Here is a 21,831-nt window from a genome sequence, read left to right as displayed (position 1 = left end):
AGGATAAAATAGGAAGGCAGAGCTCATGGAAGAAAGCCTGTTTCAAAAAACCATAACCCAAGTTTTATAAATGTTCCAAAGAAATACACTCAGAGAAATGAAAACCAGATTATTTCAACTTATATTGTAGCTGAGAGAAACTATTGAAATATAAAATAAATCCCAGTTTCTATATCCCAGCCAAAATTCTGAAAAAAACAGTGACAGCTTTGTTTTAAACTTTTAACCCATGTATGTTTTAGGAAAACCAGCACGGTCCCCTTAATAATAAAGTCTGACTCTTCTGCCATGGATGGTAAGGTTACTCTTTAGAAATGTTTTTGAAATAAATGTAATCAAGCATTAAGGCAGTGTGCAGTGCGAAAATGAAACCAGGTAAATTCATCAGTCTATGCCTTTTATGTTCCTTGGGGCATTGTCACTGTTATTTTTATTAAAAAATTTACGCAGCGTTATACACTGATGTTAGTTTTTCCTCAGTGAGATGTGAATAACATAAAGGATGCTTTAAAAGGGAAGGAAATGTGCACAATAAATCACTTCTTTAATTAGTACAGGAGAACTTCAACTAATAGCCTGCTATTTACACCTTTACCAGAAATATGTTCAGAATATTTTTTCGACTAGATAAAAAATATTCCTTTAAAAAAATAAACTCAGTGACGCCTGCTAGGCTTAGTTGGTTAAGCGTCTGCCTTTGGCTCAGCTCATGATCCCAGTGTCCTGGGATCGAGTCTCATGTCCGGCTCGTGGGTTCCCATGTCAGGCTCCTTGCTCAACAGGGAGCCTGCTTCTTCATCTGCCTGCCTCTCCCCCTGCTTGTGCTCTCTCTCCCTAACTCTCTCTCTCAGGCATAAATAAATAAGATCTTTAAAAAATAAAATAAAAAACTCATATGAGATATATCATAATATCATTAGAAAAATATTCCACAAATGTGCCAACAATGAGAACATCACATGCATCTTGTTGGTAAACCCCAAGAATTCCAAGACAGCTATGAATCTTATAATTATCACTCTAAAGTAATGAAATAGACCATGTTTTTTAGAATCAATGAGTGTTTAGGGTTAGATTAAATAATCACATTATTCAATTAATACAAAGATTGATTAAAAATAACCAAAATTTAGGGAGTTTTTGAAATATGCTAAGAATGGTTTAGAAATGCTTTGCTTTTTTTTTTTTTTTTTTTTTTTTAGTTTCCTGTCCCTCCAACGTACTGTTTTATAACTTTGGACTGTGTGTTTATTTCTCATGTTGTTTTCTAAAGCCCCCCCTTATAGATAAGGAGCAGATGAGATTTTATTTATCATTTTCTAGCCAGCAGAGGGCAACAGAGCATTGTATACTAAACACCCTCAGCCAATTGAAACAGTTCATGGAGAAGGTATTTTCCTTTCTGGACAAAGTTAAAAAATAAAATATAAAGAGACCTACTGTCAACTTCTTCATCGAAATGTGTGTGTGTGTGTGTGTGTGTGTGTGTGTATAGGTGTGTGTGTGTGTGTACGTGACTTGAATTTTGATTTATGTTTTTGATAATTTATTATAACTACAGCAAACTTACAATCTGAAATTAGTCCAAGAGAACATGCAAGAACTAAGAAATACCATAGTAGAAAATGTTATTCAGTCTTTGAAGGGAATTTCAAACACTACAAATTCCCAATATTTGTGAAGAGGTTTTTTTTTGTTTTTTTTTTTTTTTTAAGATTTTATTTATTTATTTGACAGAGAGAAATCACAAGTAGGCAGAGAGGCAGGCAGAGAGAGAGGAGGAAGCAGGCTCCCCGCTGAGCAGAAAGCCCGATGTGGGGCTCGAACCCAGGACCTGGGATCATGACCTGAGCCGAAGGCAGCAGCTTAACCCACTGAGCCACCCAGGCGCCCCTGTGAAGAGGTTTTATGGGGAGATTCTCTTACCCATCTCATAGTGGGGGCATATGAAGAGAATTACCTTTGAGTTAAAAAAATGACTCTCAGGTTATTTATGTTTTACAAATAAATTGTTTCTCATGGCTAGTATTAAGCCTCATGTTTTAAGATTAGTTTAGTATATTATTACACTAATTGTTTTAAAGCAATTTTATGATGGACTAAGGAAATCTGCTTCTCAAAGAATACATGAGGATTTAACATGCAATATGAGGAAAATCTTGACAAAATCCATTTAAAATACAAAATAATATTTTTCTCTCAAGGTTAAATTGGTTCTTAAGGGTTGTTCTGTACTCCTTACTATATATTGCAAAGTACTCCTTACTATATATATCACTATTACAATATCAGAGAAAATATCTCTGAAACTCCCAGCCTTAAATAACTGATTCTTTGATTCTAGAAGCTACTGTTTTCTGCCCTTAAGTCTCAACTTTTCATGATATTGACATTGAGAATTTTATTTCCATTCTCTTGGCTTTGTGCTCTCTATAAGTCAGCTTGTACATTTCTGAACTTGAGATACTATTCTAAACAGGCTTTATCATTTTGTCACAGAATAAAATAAAAAATTATACATCTTTTAAATTCCAAATTTCTAATTAAGAAAGTTTAGTTCTTGATTGCTTTTAAGATCATATTTACTTATTTTCATAACATTTAAAAGGAGATATACTTTGAGAATATTATATTAATAACCTCTCAGTATCATAGGACCGTCGCATTTCAGATAAACCATGGAAACTTTAATTTTAGCATATACCCAGTTGGGGTACTAAAAAATAAATCATCATTAATGCTCCATTAAGAATACTTGTTCTCAAATAGTATATTAATTTCAAATTCCCTTGATAAAATCAAATTTAAGTTATTTTAAAAGTTGTTCTATATAGATGCCTTTGAAGCTGTTACGGCTTTCTGAACACTATCTTTTTAGCATTGACCCTTATACACTTTGCTTAATTATTAAAAAGAAAGAAAAAACATTATTTTAAAAATTAAAAAAAATAAATGTCTGTGGTCTTCTACCAACTGTGGACTTAATCCTGAGGTTCCCATGATAGTGCTCTTTTTTTTTTCCACAGTGAATCATAACATAATAATGAATCGATATGTAACCTTTGCTTACTGTATTCCAAATACTATGCTAAGCATTTTATGTGTATTATCTGTTTCAATCCTCACAACCCTCCTATAAGGTAGGAACCATTATTCTTTTTACTTAATATAAAAGGCAACAGGTCTTAGAGATAGGTCCAAGTTTGCCCAGCTAGTCAGTGACAGAGATCTCTTTATGCATTTTAGCAACAAATATTGTGCCTCATCATGGTCCTAAGAATGCCCCAAACTATCACTTTACCTGCTCCAAAGAGTACAGTCTAAGTAAACACTAAATACTCTCAACTTTGAATTTTCCTTGGACATTCCCTTGTCTTGTAATTCACTGGAAGATGAGTAGTCTAAATGTTATAGATTTTTTTATTAAGAAATATAAATAAAAGTATATTTATATGCTTTGAAACATAATAGATATGTTTACTATATGCTCATTCAACATATACTATATGCTCATTCAAGGTCATGTCCACACAAAGCAAAATTTTGTTACTACTCTTTGCATCATGTCAAGTTTGGTAGCATTTAGGAATTACGACCGTAACAGTTTTCTGATCCCTGTCAACAGCACGTATCTGGTAAGCTCACACAATTCAACATTACAGTTTGCCTTCCTTTCACATATCATCTCTCTACTCCATTCATTACAAGTATACACAGAAGTAACATATTATTGAATAAATATACCTCTTTAAATAGGCAAGATTGCAATTTATTAGAAAAATGTAATTAAATTGTCTATTTTTAAGGTCTATAAGCATTTAATAATGCTCTGGCTATGTTTGCATTGAGTTTTACATTATTTACAATATTTTCCTTCGTAGTTGGTACACAGCATAGCTTGTCTGATAACTTTAGAACCTAACTCTACCCCGTTTATAAGATACATGTCTTCTACCTTATTTAATCTTCACAAGAAAAAATCCCTCAAAATGTATTGAAGTTAGGAGCACCTGGGTGCTTAAGTCAGTTAAGCAGCTGCCCTCCCCTCAGGTCATGATCCCAGGGTCTTGGGCTCAAACTCCGCATCACATTGGGCTCCTGCTCCACCGGGAGCCTGCTTCTCCCTCTCCCTTTGCCTGCCATTCCCCCTGCTTGCTCTGTCTCTGTGCCAAATAAATAATATCTTTTTAAAAAATGTATTGCAGTGGGGCGCCTGGGTGGCTCAGTGGGTTAAGCTTCTGCCTTTGGCTCCAGTCATGGTCTCAAGGTCCTGGAATGGAGCCGCACGTCAGGCTCTCTGCTCATCAGGGAGCCTGCTTCCCCCTCTCTCTCTCTGCCTGCCTCTCTGCCTACTTGTGATCTCTGTCTGTCAAATAAATACATAATTTAAAAAATCTTTTAAAAAAATGTATTGAAGTTACACTAGAACAGTGTATATCAGTCTTGATACTACCGACATATGGGCCCAGATTGTTCTTTGTGGGGGTCAAGGTCTGTCATGCACAATGTAAGATGTTTCGTATATCCTTTTCCTCTATACACCATGTGCCAGTAGGGCCTTTTTCCCTTCTCCACCTAGTGTGACAACGACAAATGTCTCCAGACATTGCCAAATATTCTCTGGGTTGTGGTGGGGGAGCATGGAGACCAAATGAGACCACCTCCTCTATTGAGATCATTGAAATAGAGTAAACCTTCTAGTAATTATCCATTTCCATGGGAATTGTATAGTGAGATTGAATGCAGAAGGCATGAATGCCCAGATACCTGCATATTCTCTCTCTTAGTCTAGCTAAGAATTTTTCAAAACTTATCATATTATACAGAAAGGTAAGCCCAAAGTCATGTTCAATAAACTTTGGAAAGAGCTAAAATGCTGCTGGTGAACAACTCAGAAGTCATTACTGCCTCTGTGGAGTTCATCTGATATGCAGCGGAGGCAGGCTTAAAAGACATATTTCCACAGCAATTGTTTGTGGTAAGTGCTATGAAGAAATCATCAAAATTTCTCTAAGTATTTTCCAGAGACAGCTGACCTATCAGGGAAGGTGGGGAATGGTAGGTCTGAGAGGGGTTCTTTGGCGAAGAGACTTTCATCTGACTTAAAGAATGAGGAGTTACTGAGAGGAAGTCTGAGCTAAAAGCAAGCTCTCCAGGCTGTGTTCTGGTCCCTTAATCACATAGTTTCCACGTGGGAAATACTTTTAATGATCTTCAAGGATGTATAAGCATGTTGAAAGAAACACCTCTATATTCATGATCAACTTTTCAAGTATTCCTGTTGTGAAATATTAATGGGAGCAAGAGAAAAAAAAATCTAGAATAGTGGGTAATCTGGTTTATTAATTAGACTTTGCCAAGTGTTCTGTACATGGCTTTGTGGTTTAAGCAGAATTGACGAAAATTCACAATTATTTCACACGGATTTGCCATATAAAGATCTATTATTTAAAAAGTGAGGGACGCCTGGGTGGCTCAGTTGGTTAAGTTGAAGTTGCCTTCGGCTCAGGTCATGATCCCAGCGTCCTGGGATCAAGTCCCACATAGGGCTCCTTGCTTGGCTGGGAGCCTGCTTCTCCCTCTGCCTCTGCCTGCCATTCTGTCCGCCTGTGCTCGCTCTCTCTCCCTCTCTCTCTGACAAATAAAAAAAAAAAGTGAGAAAAATTGGGACGCCTGTCTGACTCAGTCAGTTAAGAGGCCAACTCTTGATTTCAGCTCAGGTCATGATCTCAGGGGGATGAGATAGAATCCAGCATTAGGGTCCACTCTGGGCATAGAGCCTGCTTCAAGATTCTCTCTCTCACTCTTCCTCTGCCCCCACCGCCATGTCATACGCACTCTCTCTCTCTCTCTCAAAATAAATAAGTAGTGGTAAAATTACCACGCTCAAGAAATAATGGCATTTTATCTTCAAATATTAAGGCATCCAATATAAGCGTTGATGCCTTTTCTCTAATTATTCTAACTTTATGGTTCATATTTCACCAGGGAAGGGAGGATAGTTACATGTTTCAAACTCCTATGCACAATGAGCCACATGTGGAATTTAGAGAAAAATGAAGAAATAGGTGACGCTATGTGTTAACCAAAATAATGTGATTTGGTAAAGTAGGATGCACATAATACATTTAGGTGAACCCTATTTAGACTAGTGTATTTATGTATGGTCACATTACGGTCATTGTTAGTAATTATGGTAGCCAAATGTTAAACAGTATATACACTTCTTGCTGGAAAGAACGATTAGCAAAATAACGAATTGTCTTTAAGTTTATACTTTTTCTCAAAGGTAATTGTTTAGGAAAAGCCTTATGTCTTGATTTATTGCCCTCGCTAAAAGAAAAAAGTTTACTCTCTGGTGTGAAATACAAAACCTGTGAAATCAAGCGTACTTGTGAAACACAAACACTTTCAATTATTCATCAATTGTAATAAAAACAAAAGGCACTCCTTGAACAAACAAATAATAATCCTATTGAGAAAAAAGTGAAGAATTTAGGTGTTAAGAATTGTTTAATAGTTCTTTATGGTTTGTGATCTTTAACTCTTGTGTTGGTTCTAAGACCGTTTGAACCAACTGCATGGAACTCCGAACAATGAGTCCCTTAAATTGTGGGAAGTATGTATCGCTTTGATAGAATATCTGTGATTAAAATGAAATGTAGTAACAATGTAACTAGCAAGACAATAACATGATTTTTTAAATCATGTTCTATACAGCTTAGTGGCAATTGGAAATAACTTAGATATCTAACCATCAGAGATTAGCTACATGTATTTTAGTACCATTCGTGTGATGGAATTCTAGTTTACCCTTTTAATGATGGTGTTAAAGAATATTTTATGACATGGAAAAAATTGTTATGACATACTGTTGAATGAAAAAGTAGGTTACATAGCAGTTTTTAGAGTACTATTCCATATTGTAAGAAGAAAAGTCTCTACATGCAGAGTAAAGAAAAGAAAAAAAAAAGACCAACAATAAAATGTTGACAGCATATGTGATGATATTTGATTTCTGAGTAAATTACTGTAAATTTGGGTTTTGGGGGGACATTTTTCAAATTTCTAAAAATATATTACTCTAATATTTTGAAGAAAATTAAATGAAATCTCATTAGAACAAATTAGCATCTGAATATACAGATGTAAATCATTTTACTTTTAGTATGTAATCTAAGAATATTTGTGGCAAAACATTGAAAAGCTAAATTCGAAAAATAATTTTTTACTCTGTAGTTGCAGCATTGAAAGTAAAAATTAAAGTTTAGAGATCTTTGAATAATTTTTATATGATATTTTTGTTGGTAAGGTGGTTTTACTGACTTCCACAAACATCTGTTTTGTTTCAAAGATACTGATACGATACATAAATGCAACAAGATATGTACTGTACCAGTGAAATTCTACCTGCTAGGTGTAATAAAGCGGCTTTCAAGGACTATATAGTGATAGGAAATTGAGAAGATGCGATTAGATCAAATCAACAAAGACTTTTAGTTAGAATAATGGAATTGGATGATTTTGTTGGAATGTGGCCAGGGCACTAGAGAGGAGGTGATTAAACTCTTGGGAAAATATATAATTATCCTTGTTGTTAAGACAGTAGGTTTACATTTCATGTCAATTTCAACAGCAGATTTTTTTCTCACCAACAATTGTGGGATATGGATTCAGTATTTATCCACAAGAATGAGCACCTCCAGAGTTAGAATCCTAGGCCTCAATCACACCAGGCAGCTAGTCAATCCCAAAGCCCCTACTTAGCTCTTCAAAGGAGAAGTCATTTTTCCATAAGCCCTAAGAGAGAAATACATTAATAGGCCGTAAAATAAATAACATAAAACTTTCTAAATGATGTATAATACTATAATTTAATTAGTGCCTTATTATTAATGTCATTATTAGTAGTAGTATTTATGATAAAGTTAGATACTTTTTTCCTTCTGGATAGTATAATATTAAATATGGAGGCCTACTTTTAATTTACTGACCTAGAAAATAACCTCTAAGTAGGAAACTCTATAGAATTTCAAGGTGTTTTTTAAATCAACATAATATTTCATTAATGAACTGATTAAAATAACTGTTAAAACCTACGTAAAACTGTATTCAGAGTAAACAAAGCAGCAGGTGGGGCTAAACATAATAAATGTACAAAATGAGACATAAATCCCAACATATGTACCTCAATCTTCTAAATATTTCTTGAAAGGATTTTTTAAAAGCAATGAAAAACCAAAAACTTTAAACAGTTTTGTAAAACACATCTGCAGAATTAAATATAATGTAAATTACTTACAAAATAGTTTGTGTTCAGATTGTGGGCATATAGAGTGTTTCATTCAGCTGTGCAGCTGTTAACTATGATCCCAATTTAAGAGAATTTTAATTCATGATTAGTATAATATATGCTTTGTACCAGATATATCTGGAAGAACCAAAGAGATAGCAAGATTCTAAGATAAGATATAAATATACATTCATCTTTATGTGTTTCAATATACTTTGAAGTTCTTAAAGAGCTTGTACTATATATTTTTCCATTCCTTCTTATCAGAGTTAAGAGAAACAAAAAACCCCTTTGTACATTTCGTACATAAAATAAAAAAGATTTAAATATCTAAATTCCGTATAGAAGTAGAACTACAGATGCATATACTTCAGAGTCACTTTCTTGTACTTATTCCCAAAATGAAAGTAGATCTCAAAACAAATGAAAGAAAACTTACATATTGATAGCTTTCTCCAGCTAGAACCAAATCTGTAAGAATAACATGAAGTAACAGCTTTTATTTGTACCTCAAAGTCTGGTGTGGGGATAAATTCAAGTAGTCAAGGTTCAAATATGTATTTGGCTTCGTATTAGCTGAACGTCCTCCATCTCTTCATGTATAAAATAGGACAATAATAGTCACTGGTCAAATAATGTATTTCTGAGGATTCAGAGTATATTAATGAGTTGGAATGTATAAAATACTTAGAATAGTACCTCTAATGTTAGGTGTTATTAGTTTATGATATTAGGAGCTGAAGTTTTCTTTAAAAGCCACAGTTCCTAAGTGTGTAAACCTGGCGATTCGCAGACCTGTACCCCTGGGGATAAAAATATATGTTTATTAAAAATAAAATAAAATAAAATCTTTAAAAAAAAGAAAAAAAAAGCCACAGTTCCTGCATTCCTGAAGATAAGTCAGAAATACAAAAAATTCTATATTACTATATAATGTAGAATAATACAATATGTATTGTACTGCATTGTTTCTACTGATGAAAGTATTCTAAAGAAAATCTGGTCCAAGAATTTTTTTTTTTAAGATTTTATTTATTTGACAGACAGAGAACACAAGCAGGGGGAGTAAGAGAGGGAGAAGCAGGCTCCCGCCAAGCAGGGATCGATGTGGGCTCAATCCCAGGACCCCAGAATCATGACCTCAGCTGAAGGCGGACCCTTAACAACTGAGCCACCCAGGATCCCTGGTCAAAGAATTTCTCATTAACCTGTTTTGGTGGAAAGAGATCTCTAGCGATGTATTAAATTTATTTATTTGAGGAAGAGAGTGATAGCGAGAAGGGAGGGGCAGAGGGAGAGAGAGTCTTAAGCAGACTTTGTGCTGAGCACAGAGCCTGACCCCAAGATCAAGACTCTGAAGTGAAGACCTGAACAGAAACCAAGGGAATGCCGCTTAACCAACTGCACCACCCAGGCGCCCATCTATTGACTTAAAGGACTGGGTTCTGGTTTTGAATAAAAGTACGACTAAAGGAATATTCTGGGGAAACTCAGTTTCTTTAGACTTCAATTTTCTCAGTTATGAAAAGTTAATGATTAAATAAATAATGGGATTACATATAGAGAAAATATAACTTAAAACTACAGAAATAGGGGCGCCTGGGTGGCTCAGTGGGTTAAGCCGCTGCCTTTGGCTCAGGTCATGATCCCAGGTCCTGGGTTCAAGCCCCACATCGGGCTTTCTGCTTAGCAGGGAGCCTGCTTCCTCCTCTCTCTCTGCCTGCCTCTCTGCCTACTTGTGATTTCTCTCTGTCAAATAAATAAATAAAATCTTAAAAAAAAAAAAAACTACAGAAATAGGTTCTTTAAATCTTTTTTTTTTTTTTTTAAAGATTTTATTTATTTATTTGACAGAGAGAAATCACAAGTAGGCAGAGAGTCAGGCAGAGAGAGAGGAGGAAGCAGGCTCCCTGCTGAGCAGAAAGCCCGATGTGGGGCTCGAGCCCAGGACCTGGGATCATGACCTGAGCCGAAGGCAGCGGCTTAACCCACTGAGCCACCCAGGCGCCCCAGAAATAGGTTCTTTAAAGAGGCATTTTCCCCAAAAGATATATTAACCATGAAAAATGACCCATCCATTCATTTATTCATTCATTCAACAAATATTTGAGTTCCAGGCTCTGTTGATGCTGGACATATAAAAGTGAATAAAACAGTCAAGAATTCCTTACTCCATACCGTATTTTAAGAGGAATGAAGCCTTCAACCCACAAATTAAAAATATATGTAGTAACCTAGGGGTGCCTGGGTGGCTCAGTTGGTTAAGTGTCTCCCTTCGGTTCTGTCCACTCAGGTCATGATCCTGGAGTCCTGGGATCGAGCCCTGCATCAGCCTCCCTGCTCTGCAGTGGGCCTGCTTCTCCCTCTCCCTCTGCCTGCTGTTCTCCCTTCTTGTGTTCTCTCTCTGTCAAATAAATAAATAAAATCTTAAAGATTTTAAAAAAGAAATTTTTAAATAAAGAAATTTTTAAAAAGAGAGAAACATGTAGTATCCTAGATGGGATAAGTGCTCTGTGAGCAAAACAGAACAAAACAGAAAAATGAAGCATGAAATGGAAATGAAAAGTACTGTGTAAAGATGTAATTTTATCACTGGTGGTCAGAAAAAGATCCTCTGAGGGGCGCCTGGGTGGCTCAGTGGGTTAAGCCGCTGCCTTTGGCTCGGGCTCGGGTCATGATTCCGGGGTCCTGGGATTGAGTCCCGCATGGGGCTCTCTGCTCAGCGGAGAGCCTGCTTCTCCCCCCTTCTCCCTCTCTGACTGCCTCTCTGCCTACTTGTGATCTTTGTCTGTCAAATAAATAAATAAATTCTCTAAAAAAAAAAAAAATAAAAGAAAAAGATCTTCTGAGCACATTTGTTTTATTAAAACAGAGAGGAAAGAGTAGTTGGGTGGATTTATGGAAGTGAGGACTCAAGCCAGATGAAGAACAGAATATTCATTCGGGGCAGGTCGTTACCTGAGAGAACATTCTAGAATAGCACAGAGGCCCTTGCAAGGAAGCAAAGTGAGCACTGGCAAGTAAATGGGAAGGAGACGCGGTCAGAGAAGAGTGACCTCTCATTCCGAGTGAGATGGGAAACCACTGGAGGTTTTGGAGCAGAGGAGAGACAGGGTCTGACTCAGGTTTCAACAGGACCCCTCTGGCTGGGCTTTGAAGTGTGGCCTGGAAGGGCAGTTACTCACATTTACAGCCTCTCTCAGGAAGGAATACTGCGTGGCTCATTTCAAGACAAATACATTTTCCTCACAGAAGTAACATAGGCATCTTAGCCAGGGAAGGCTGAAAATCTTCATCCTCAGATATGGAACATTGGAGATATTACTATTGTAGTAGTGTGGGGTAGAGGGGCAGTGATCATGAGAAACACCGGGCTTCTCCAGATGCTCTTCCCTTGGGGACTCAATAATCATTTGCATATTAAAGGCTTTGGGAAATCCTTAAATGTGTTGACTTCAAAGTCTCCCAAGCCTGTCTTACCATGAAACTCTCCACACCCCCACACCCCCCCACCCCTGCCACCACCATGTGCTCTGGTTCAAAACCAACTGGGTTTAAATAGAAGATCCATGACTCCCAGACCACTGAACCTTCAGTTAATAATTTAATATCTCAACCTCATCTCTAAGTGAGGATAATAATACCACCTCATGGAAGAGGTGATCACACGATCACCTCTCATGATGTACCACATCACATGATGAGAATTAGATCAATATAATATCTGTAAAGGCCCCAAAATGTTGACCTCAATCAAAGCTACTTCCCAGTGTCCTCTCCCTCATCTTCAAAAACAAATTGTTCACATTAGAGGAGTAAATTCTAGCGAGACCTATGTAGCTAATAGTGAAGGTCCCACGTTCTATCAAAAAGACTTAGCAATAAAGCGCCTAGCTCCAGTGTCCCCAGGATGCTGAGATGCTAAAAGGCAAACACATTTACAGTAATTCCACAGAAGCTTGCGTGCATCATACTTGCTATTTTTTAATGAGCTTTAGAGACAGCGAGACTAATGGAGTTCTATCCCACTCTTTCCTGTAGTGAAGAAATTGGCCCAGGTGACAGTGCCTTAAGTCTTTAAGTAAGTGAAGACAGATCACCCAGGAAGTCTCTTCTCCCTATGGTTCCTGGTTTGGGGCCAATAATTACACATTCTAAAAGGCAGAGAAGCAAACAAGCAAAAGTAATGTTAAAATGTGCCCTATGTACACTTTAAAGTAAACATCAAAGTAAATTTTAATCTTTCTTGAAAAAAAAAATTATGCATATTTAAAAATCCTACCTACCATTCTTTTTTTTCTTTCTTTCTTTTTTGTTACTACTCTGACCCTAAATTATTTCTCTCTTCCTTGAACTGCCATTGCGTGTTAAATCTATACCCCACCACATGTGATTTATTGCATATGTCTTTTGTTGCTATCACATAAGGCAGTTAGAATCTGTAAGCAAATCTGTATTGCTCATTTAAACAAAAAATAACTTTTCCCCCAAAGGAATGACCATATACAGTTTAATGAGGAAAGCTGAGGTTCTTAATTGTTAGGAATGAAGGATTAGAGCAGCATGGCAGACAATGAGCAATGTTTACTAAATGTTTATTAAAGAGACAGGACTTCTCAAGACAGTCAATGTTTCCAACAGATATGTTAGGTCACTTTATTGAACGGAACTTCTCTCTCTCTCTCTCTCTTTTTAAAGTATGCTTCATGCCCAGCGTGAAGTATGTGGAGCCCAGCACTAGGCTAGAACTCATGACCTTGAGATCAAGGTCTGAGCTGATATCAAAAGTTGGTCACTTAACTTGACCACCCACTGATCTACCCACTTATCTCTGAATGGAACTTCTCTTATATATCCAAACTTAGAAAAAATATTCAGATTTGAAATTATTCAAATATTCAGCCTAGTTCATTAATTTACATACCAAAGATTTCACAGATTATTCAGCAGTTTCATGTAAAAATTGCTAAACTGGCGGTTGTACCCTAAGGGATAGTATCTTGGAATATGCAGCATAGCCTTTGCGTTTACTGTGTGTACTATGCTGCTTCTCACCAGATCTTCCGGAACTTTTGACAATATCCCAGACCCTGGCATGATCTGATTCTAAGGCTTCTTCTTAAGAGGTGAAGAGATAGCAATGTTCTGCTTTGTAGTTTCCTTAGGAACTCTTCTCTGCTCCTCCTGATCCTGATACCTGGGGTCCCTGGAGGGACTCTGGGAGTTCTGTTATTTCCTGAGTTCCTGTAACTACCCCCATGAGAGATAAACTCGGATCAGACCAACCAAAGAGATTATCACAGCTCCAGAATTTTTCCTGTCAAAGAAGCCCCACTCCAGAACTATTTGAGTGTATTATTTTTGGTTTCCTCAAAAATTCTCAAGGAGACATTTCAGGGATCCTGAATTCCATAAGCTCCAAATGAGATCAGAATTTTCTAAATGGAACTTTAGAATTTGCGACTCATTCAGATCGTAGTGATCAGAATAGTTTCTGAGTACAAGTTAGGACATTTTCTCCTTCCTTTGTTCTTTGTCAGAGTTCTGTTGCATGTGTCAGAGCTGCCTGCAGACCTGACATAGGTAGATATCACATCCACGTGTACACACTCACACTTGTATGTGTGGTCATACAGACTCACCGAACATGAACATTTTATGCATTCTACTAGTAATTTAATCTCCAGGAGTAGATGTGGAAAGGACAAGTTGTTATGATTCATTCATCTCCAGGAAGGATTGAACTATCATTTAACCCTAGTGACACATTTTTTCTACTTCTTCTGATCGGTTCCATTCTGGGACTTGTGTATCTTGCTATAGTAAGAGCTCTGAGGGCCTGGTGATGGAGTTTCTCTTTGCATCTTGTCTCTATGGAGCCCTTTACTGGTTCTCCCACATAGATGAGATTTATAAAGTATTTGTTCTCACTGCTAAGAGTCAGTAAATGAGTGGAAGGAAGGCATTGCAAAAGTTCTCAAGAACACTGAGTTTCACTTGTTATAGATCCCTAATACTTTCTGACTACAAATTCTTGTCTTCAGGTGCCACCCTTACTGATATAGTTGGCAGAAAAGTACACTGTGCATGAGATACGTGAAAAAGAAAGGCCCAGCATTTGGGTTGTTGATGATGGTCCTCATCAGGGATTGGTCAAAAGTTAACTCCTGAAGGTTTCTTTTTGCTGAGTCCTAGGTAATATAATCTCTAAGTATAAGATAGAGGACATGGAGGGGGGGAGGGGATTGTTGCTAACTGAGGTTGAAAAATAAAAGGATTGGATTAAAAGAAGTATTCATATGGTTTCCATTCAATGATAATGAGATCAGTGAAGGAGATCTTGAAAAATTTTGGCAAACTTCTAGGGACCAGAGATCCACTTTGGAAAAAAATGCAGTAGGGATTCTCATACATATTCCAGTTTACATTTAAAAATATACACGTTTTACTATGTGGATATTCAAAATCTTTATTTAAAATGCACTCAGATGATATGAGGATTTGGAGGATTTTCTCCTCTCTCTTTCTCAAGTACCATGCTTTACCTTATTTATTTTCTGTTAGTGGGTAAGCTTATCTTACAAGCATGTTTTATCCCGAGGAAGAAAGAGATATATTTTATGTTTCTCACTAAATATCCTTTCACAAAGACCAAATCGATGTATGTTTTCCAACAGTTACTGCACATTCTTGTTTTTATTGCTGAAAAGATTTTGGTTGGAGTCTTTGAATTCTTATCTCCAGCCTGTTTACTGAATTTTCAGTCAGCTTTCCCAGGATTAAACTATCTTTCACTTTCAGAGATAGGCACTATTAACCAGAGTTTCTTTCTACAGAATGTTGTTCCACGGTCATTGGTTGTACCAAATTGAATGTATGGTTGCTTTTAAAATTTTATCTTTCATTAGGTAATTCATGTGCTCACTTAAAAAAAAATAGAAAAGTGTAACAGCATAAAGAGCCAATTCATTCCCCCCCACCCCCCCAAATCTAGCATGCATTTGTCCTCTCCAGAGACAACTGCTGAAAACAGGGCTGGTACATTCAGATAGATACCAAATAATAATTTTGAAGTTATTGTACATAATTTTGTAGGTAATAATCTATTTGAAAGAACAGTTTTAAATAGCACTCGCCATGTCTCAGGTGTTATATAGACACAAAGTCTCACTTAATAGAAAGAAAAAAGCAGTGAATGCATGCAAGATGGCTCCTCACATATGCCAGGTTTGGTTTGCTTTGGGTATGGTTTGTTAATGTTTGTTAATATCCCAAGGGTCTCTATTTTTGAGAAGAGAAAACTGAGATTTGGCATGATAACAGAAAGAGTAACTGGTAGGTTGGGGTTTCAGGGAGAGTCTATGGGGTATCAAAGGCCAGGCCCTCTTATTTAGAAAATGCTGAACGGCTTCTCTTACACAAACTTTGGGATTGGCAAGGTTTTTTGTTTGTTTGTTTGTTTGTTTTTGTTTGTTTGTTTTTTGCACTTGTCCCTATTTCAGAATTACTTCCCCATTGTTAACATTCTAATACCTAGAGTCAGTGAAGTTGAAGGAGGGGCTCTTGGTGACACAGACAGAGCCCATGGCTCACCCCTGTGCCCTTCCAATTGGATAGACTGTCTACATGACTGTCAACAAATGCAGTTTAAAAGAGAGTGATTTTTGAAAGAGAATGCCCATCTAATTATGCAATAGAGAGTAATCGTTAACATAGTCTAGATAGTTATCACTCTACCTCCCGTCCTACAGGCCTGTTGGGCCACATTTGATTAAAAACAAAAATGGGAATGTGGAGTCATGTAGGGTAGAGTTATTGGAGAGTTGATTCCAACTCTTGGAAGCGGTAAAGAAGAGGTTAAACTGGACCAGGAGGATTTTTGAAGTCTTTGGCTGGGAGGTTCCATTTGGAGAAAGGTGCAGGGGAGCCAGGGGTAGTCAGAGGAACAAGGCAAGTTCCCATTCGTTTGGATTTCTGATACTGAGCAGTTTGATTCTCACCTGAGGGCGCAGTCGGGCACCCCAGCTGGCGGATGGAAATATTAACGAGCAGAACTTGCCAGACCAGCGTCTGGAGAGGGTAGAGTGAAGCGCGGAAAGGACTGCGCGGCCCCTTTAAGTATTCGCGGGCCGGGGAGGAGAGGGAGGAAACTGGGAGCCGCGGGGACAGCGGGGAAACCCACAAGCGGTTGAGGCAGAGAAGCGGCCGCGTGAGAGCAGAAACTTCAGACGCTGCTGATCCCGGCGGAGCTCGGGTGAGCAGCGGCGGCCGTCGCTCCCACCCGCAGCAGCATCCTCCTCGCCCCTCTCCGCCACCCAGGGGAGGTCTAGGAGCTGCCTCTCTACGGCCACCGCGAGCCAGGGCTGCGGGCAGCTATCCTCAGGAAGTTTGGGCTCCAGCGTCCCGGCCGCGGAGAGTTCGGGGTGCCCTGAGCGCGCGCCCCGGCGAGCGAGGGACCCGGGGCGATGGTGAGCGCTGCGCGGGGCTGGGGGCACCGGGGAGGCGCGCGTCTGTCCGCGGACCTGCTGCTGTCCCCAGTGCCCTCCGCATCCCCCAAGTGATGGGAACAAGGGCCGGCTCGGGCAACCACTGTCGCCGCACCGCCCCCTCGTTCGGCCCCAGCGCGCGGAGTCACCCAGGCACACCCCCAGCACCCTTTGCCCGTCCTCCGGAGCTGCTGCCGCTGCCTTGGCTGCCTTCCTCGCCGCCGCTGGTGGCCAGCTGTTGACTGGGCTAGACTGTGGACAGAGAAGCACTTTTTTTGGCCCTCCCTAAGCTGTTCTCACACCCCAAGTTTGCCGCTGCCGCGCCTGCCCTCGCCGCGGCGCTCGGGCGCACAGTGTGGGGGCGCACGCCGGGAGGCTCCGCGAGACCCGGAGGCAGGAAACCGCACAACTGCTCTTCTGCCTCGGCTCTTTGTTGTTCGCTTTGGATGGTTCTTGGAAGTGGCCGAGCCTTCTCGGAAACCCCGGAGCCAGAGGAGGCAAACCTTGGAATTCTTAGTCTGCAAAGGGCTCTGAGGTATTGACAACGTCCGGAAAGGTCGACAAGCAATTGCCCTAAAAACTCTTGGCGGATTGACCCACGTTGCTTATATTAAGCCTTTGTGTGTAGTGTGTGTGGTGTGTGGCTTCATAAATTTGGGGACCCCATTTCTACTCCCTCCTCTTGGCATGAGACTGTATGCAGGATCCACCCGAGGACAATGATCGCGGAGCCTGCTCACTTTTACCTCTTTGGATTAATATGTCTCTGTTCAGGTAACCTCGCGTCTTCTTTCTTCATTCACCCTTCATCTCCCTTGCACGCCCTTCCCCACTTTTCGGAATCAAACCCCGAACTGCGTTTTCTGCGACCTCTCCCTTCTAAGGCGGGAGGGGTTGGATCCATGTAAGGAGTTTTAGGCGAAAAGGTTCTTAGTTTGCACTTTGGGTCGGTCCTTTTCCTCCATCCCCCAAGACCCCTAAGCCTCATCGCGGACCTCGGCCTTTTGCCAAGTTCAGGGCACGCCCAGATCACTCTGGGCAAACGCACGGTCTAAGCTCTCGGGTGGGAGGAGGCAGCGGCTGGCGGTGGAGCTTGGGGCCTTAGGATGAGCCAAAACGAGTTTCATCCTTCGGAGAGGGAGAGGTGCGCCCGGGGAACTTGGGGCCCAGAGACCCGCCAGGATTCCTGAACCTGGTCGTACCATTCGCCCCTCCTCTTCCGAATACAAGGGGTTATTAGTAGTTGTTTTATGTAACCAAAGTCTGTAATTAAATTCGATTCCGAAGAAACTTCAGGAAATAACTCCTTCTTACGGTAGGATATCAACTAGCCATTCTGCCTGGCGGGATTTAGTAGGAAAATAGGCAGCTGCAATTATCTGAAGGGGAACAGTTAGTTGCCTGGGAATTTTCCTTGGCAAGGCTGAATTTAGGATTTTGGAGATTAATTAAATGGTACTGAAGGATGCTGCAATGAGGTCCTTCTGACCAGTATACACTTAAAATAGTTTTCTTCAAACTCCCTAAGAAACTTTTGCTAAGGGGGAGCCACGACTCAACTTTTCTTTCTTTGCTTTTGGTAGATTCTGGTTTCAATCAAGGCTCCAATTTCAGGCCTTCACACACACACACACACACACACACACACACACACCACCTCAGGGGATTTTCTTAGAGTCCAATACTGACCTTCAGGTTGCATCAGGGCCTATAACTTAGAGTCACTCAATGTTTGTGATTATGAAACAGTTTTGAAAAGTTGGTTTTAGCTTTTTGTGGTCCATGGATATGGTTTCTATTTTGACCAAAGATTTTACTTAAGTTAATGAAATATGAAAAAAAAGATGCACATCAGCTAAACGATAGCAGATCCCTAAAAGAATTAGCCTACTGAATATGCTTCCTGACTACAAGGAACATTTGCAGCTAAACTAAGAACCTCAGTACATTATTATTCCTTTGAAGAAAACAGAAAACTGAAGTTTTCATACATTTCACAGGGAACGGAGGAATAGATTAAACCAACTCTTTGGGACTGACTCTCCATACTTCCAGCTTCCCCTCTCTGTAATGTAGGTTTGTTGTTGTTTTTTTTTCTTAGTTTGCAGATCTGAGGGACGGAATAGTTTCCCCACCCCGAGCCCAGCCATGGATGCAAATCAGAAACATTAAGACCTGATCTCTCTATTTGTCTCCCTTTGCCGTGTCTCCCCGTAGTTTAATTTACAGCTTCAGATACCTTTGAGATTTTTTGTTGATTCACCTTCTCAGTTAACGTTTATTCACGTGTGTAAAGTGAGGTGTCAGTGTGATAAATGACTGGAGGGGCAGATTACTGAAGATAGGGGATTAATGATCATTAGTCACTGTTTGAGCTGAGTTTGTATATGTTGGGACCTTTTATCAGGTCTGTAGATTAAAGATAGGGTCACACTAATAGGGTATCACTGAAGGCTGGTCGCGTCAGTGTGCAAATTCTGTCTTCACTTGGAGAAATATCTGGGGCGGGGGGGGGAAGGGGGTGTATGTGTACGGTCCTTTCAGATTTGATAATTTGATTAATTAGCGTCTGAGATTTGTAGTTGAAATAGACAGGAGGCATTTCTGATCTTAGAGCTTAACTGATTTCTGGCTTTGCTTTTTTCCAATTTAATTTTCCATTTAAGTCACTGATGATTTTTAATAAGCTTGAGTTTTCCCCACAGGGGTGTCTGTCTGCTTCCTTTCCCAGGTTGCAGGGTAGAGGCATTCCTTGTGAGGGCCTTTCTGAGGTTCAACCTGCCACAGTTTATCATTCCTCTGATGATTTTCACTCCTGCCATGAATCTGAACTTGGGAGGCTGAATTGCTGGGCTGCTGGGGCGATTTCCTTACCGTGTGCTGTTCTAAAGCCACACTATTGATTTGAATAAAAATTCACAGAACTCAGATAAGTAACCAGAGTTGGGCGTGCTCAAGACACCTGGACAGGGAATGAATGAAGTTCTTGAAAGATTGTGTTTCATATCTTGCCTCAAGCCTAAGATCACAGTCTATCACTTGTTAATGGAGTGTACTTAAGAGAAATGTGGTAAGCTTAAATAAATCAAAGTGTACTGAGGAGTGAGGTACCTTCAACAAGATTTAACCTGTAAAAGTATCTATTGGTTCTCAGTTCTTTCTCTTTCTTTTCTTTTCTTTCTTTCTTTTTTTTTTTTTTTAAATCTGGATGCCTACCTAACAGAGTCCTATAGTTTTCTTCAAAAAACCCCAAAACTCCATTTTGATGTGTTGTTGTCATACTTGACATCAAATGTTCTTCTTCAGTTTGTGTTTGCTTTTTGTAGCCTTTTACTTATTAATCAAATGCTACAACTCTTAACTATTCTAGGAAACAGATTTTAGAAAAAAATGGATAATCAGAAGCTCCTTTTTTTTTTAAGGTAAATTTCTCTAGTGAGTTTTGATATATGAGTGTTCTTTTCTGTGGATAGCTAGACTTTTGGTGGAGGGGAGCAGTTGGGGTAGCAGTGAAGAAAAAGAATCTGTATGATCTCGCAGGGACTGATTCTAAACATTCTTTCCTGATAGACTTCCTCTCCTCAACTCCATTTTCTAAAACCTGATTTTAAGGAGGAAAAATAATTGACTTCCAGTTCAAATTTAGGATGGATCCAAATTTCACGTAAAGTAAAAATTTGCAGTGCTGTCTTTCTTCCTTCTTTTTTTGGGGGGTGGGATTTTTTTCTCTTGGGAAGATGGATATTTCTTAGGTAAGTTATACTATGTGAGCCACTTACCTGGGTCTCTGGTCTTCTCCCACCCAGAACCTCCACACAAGATTCTTTGGCAATTCCAACAATTTCTTATTAGTTTTTTAAATAAACTCTTTGGCATTTAAATATGCTTACCTGAATACTGTAACATCCTTAAGTATCCTTATTTCTTGATAATGAGCCCTCTAACACTTAAGATATTCATGGTTAAAATCTGGAATAGAAAGTTGACCTGAAGTTTTCCCTTAGTCTTCACTATAACAAATGAAGTGTTCCTGTGTGAGCTAAAGTGGTGTCGAATGCTAAATTTCAAACCTACAATGACAGTTATTTGTTTATTTTACATTGAGTAGATGTCTAAAATTAAAAATGCTGGTAACAGGGATATGATGGGGAGGAAACATGGAACGGCAGCTTGCCAGTGAAGATTATAAACGGTTGAGTCTTCATGTGTCGTCCATGTTAATAAAAGATGCTAAGGTAATGCTTATGTTAATTTCTGGCCCTTTTAAAAATGTTTACTTCTTCAAAGAGTAATTGCCTTGCAGGCTTGATTTCTTATAGGAAAATAAAAGGAAATCAGAGTTGTTCTCCAATTTAAAATTAGACCTAAGGTAATCAGTGGAATAAATTAAGAAATTTGGTAATAAGAAAGAAAGAAAAAGAGAAACAGGAGTAGACGCCTAGAGAAGTATAGTAGAAATAGATTCAGAAGTGAGCTAGTTTTAAAATATGGGAAGAGGGGCGCCTGGGTGGCTCAGTGGTAAAGCCTCTCTCTGCCTTCGGCTCAGGTCATGATCCCAGGGTCCTGGGATCGAGCCCCGCATCGGGCTCTCTGCTCAGTGGGAAGCCTGCTTCCTCCTCTCTCTCTGCCTACTTGTGATCTCTGTCTGTCAAATAAATAAATAAAATCTTAAAAAAAAAAAATATGGGAAGAAGTGGAGTGGGAGCAGACAGAGCAGCCATATCTGACCACACCCTCTGACCACACACAGAATGAAAAGCAAATCTGAGAAGTGGATTTCTGAAAATTTGATGTCGGTATGTACATTCCATATATGGCAACTATATAAAAAACTGAACATTTTGTATTTTAAAAAAGCCAATTTGAAACATTTAAATCTTTGATAAATTCAAAGAAGAGTTCTCTTAAGCCATGTTTAATGAAACTTTAGAATATGACTACCTTGATTTATATAGAGGAGTGAAAAATTAAGTAGTTGTCTTCTACATCATAACACCTTTGGTTAGAGGAGACCAGTGAAGTGAAAGAAGGAAATAATAAAGAAAAAAAAGA

General features: G+C 39.0%; 1 protein-coding gene across 6 annotated transcripts in view; it reads left to right on the top strand.

The window, feature by feature from the left end:
• ROBO1 (roundabout guidance receptor 1) overlaps nt 1-21,831 on the top strand; it is a 1,187,644-nt gene that overhangs the window by 757,938 nt on the left and 407,875 nt on the right. For 2 of the 6 annotated variants that reach the window (XM_047722066.1, XM_047722065.1), the window contains exon 1: nt 16,455-17,553. The exons of 3 other annotated variants lie outside the window; for them this stretch is intronic. In XM_047722066.1, coding sequence (XP_047578022.1) covers nt 17,499-17,553 — 55 coding nt within the window. In that variant the 5' untranslated portion in view covers nt 16,455-17,498. Of the gene's footprint in view, nt 1-16,453; nt 17,554-21,831 lie in introns of those variants that run through there. One more of the 6 variants, XM_047722070.1, reaches the window with a different exon arrangement.

This window comes from Lutra lutra, chromosome 1, assembly GCF_902655055.1.
Source record: "Lutra lutra chromosome 1, mLutLut1.2, whole genome shotgun sequence".
In the NCBI taxonomy this organism is placed as follows: Eukaryota; Metazoa; Chordata; class Mammalia; order Carnivora; family Mustelidae; genus Lutra; species Lutra lutra.
Note: the sequence above shows the minus strand (reverse complement) of the source record. Positions and strands in the feature narration are given on the sequence as shown.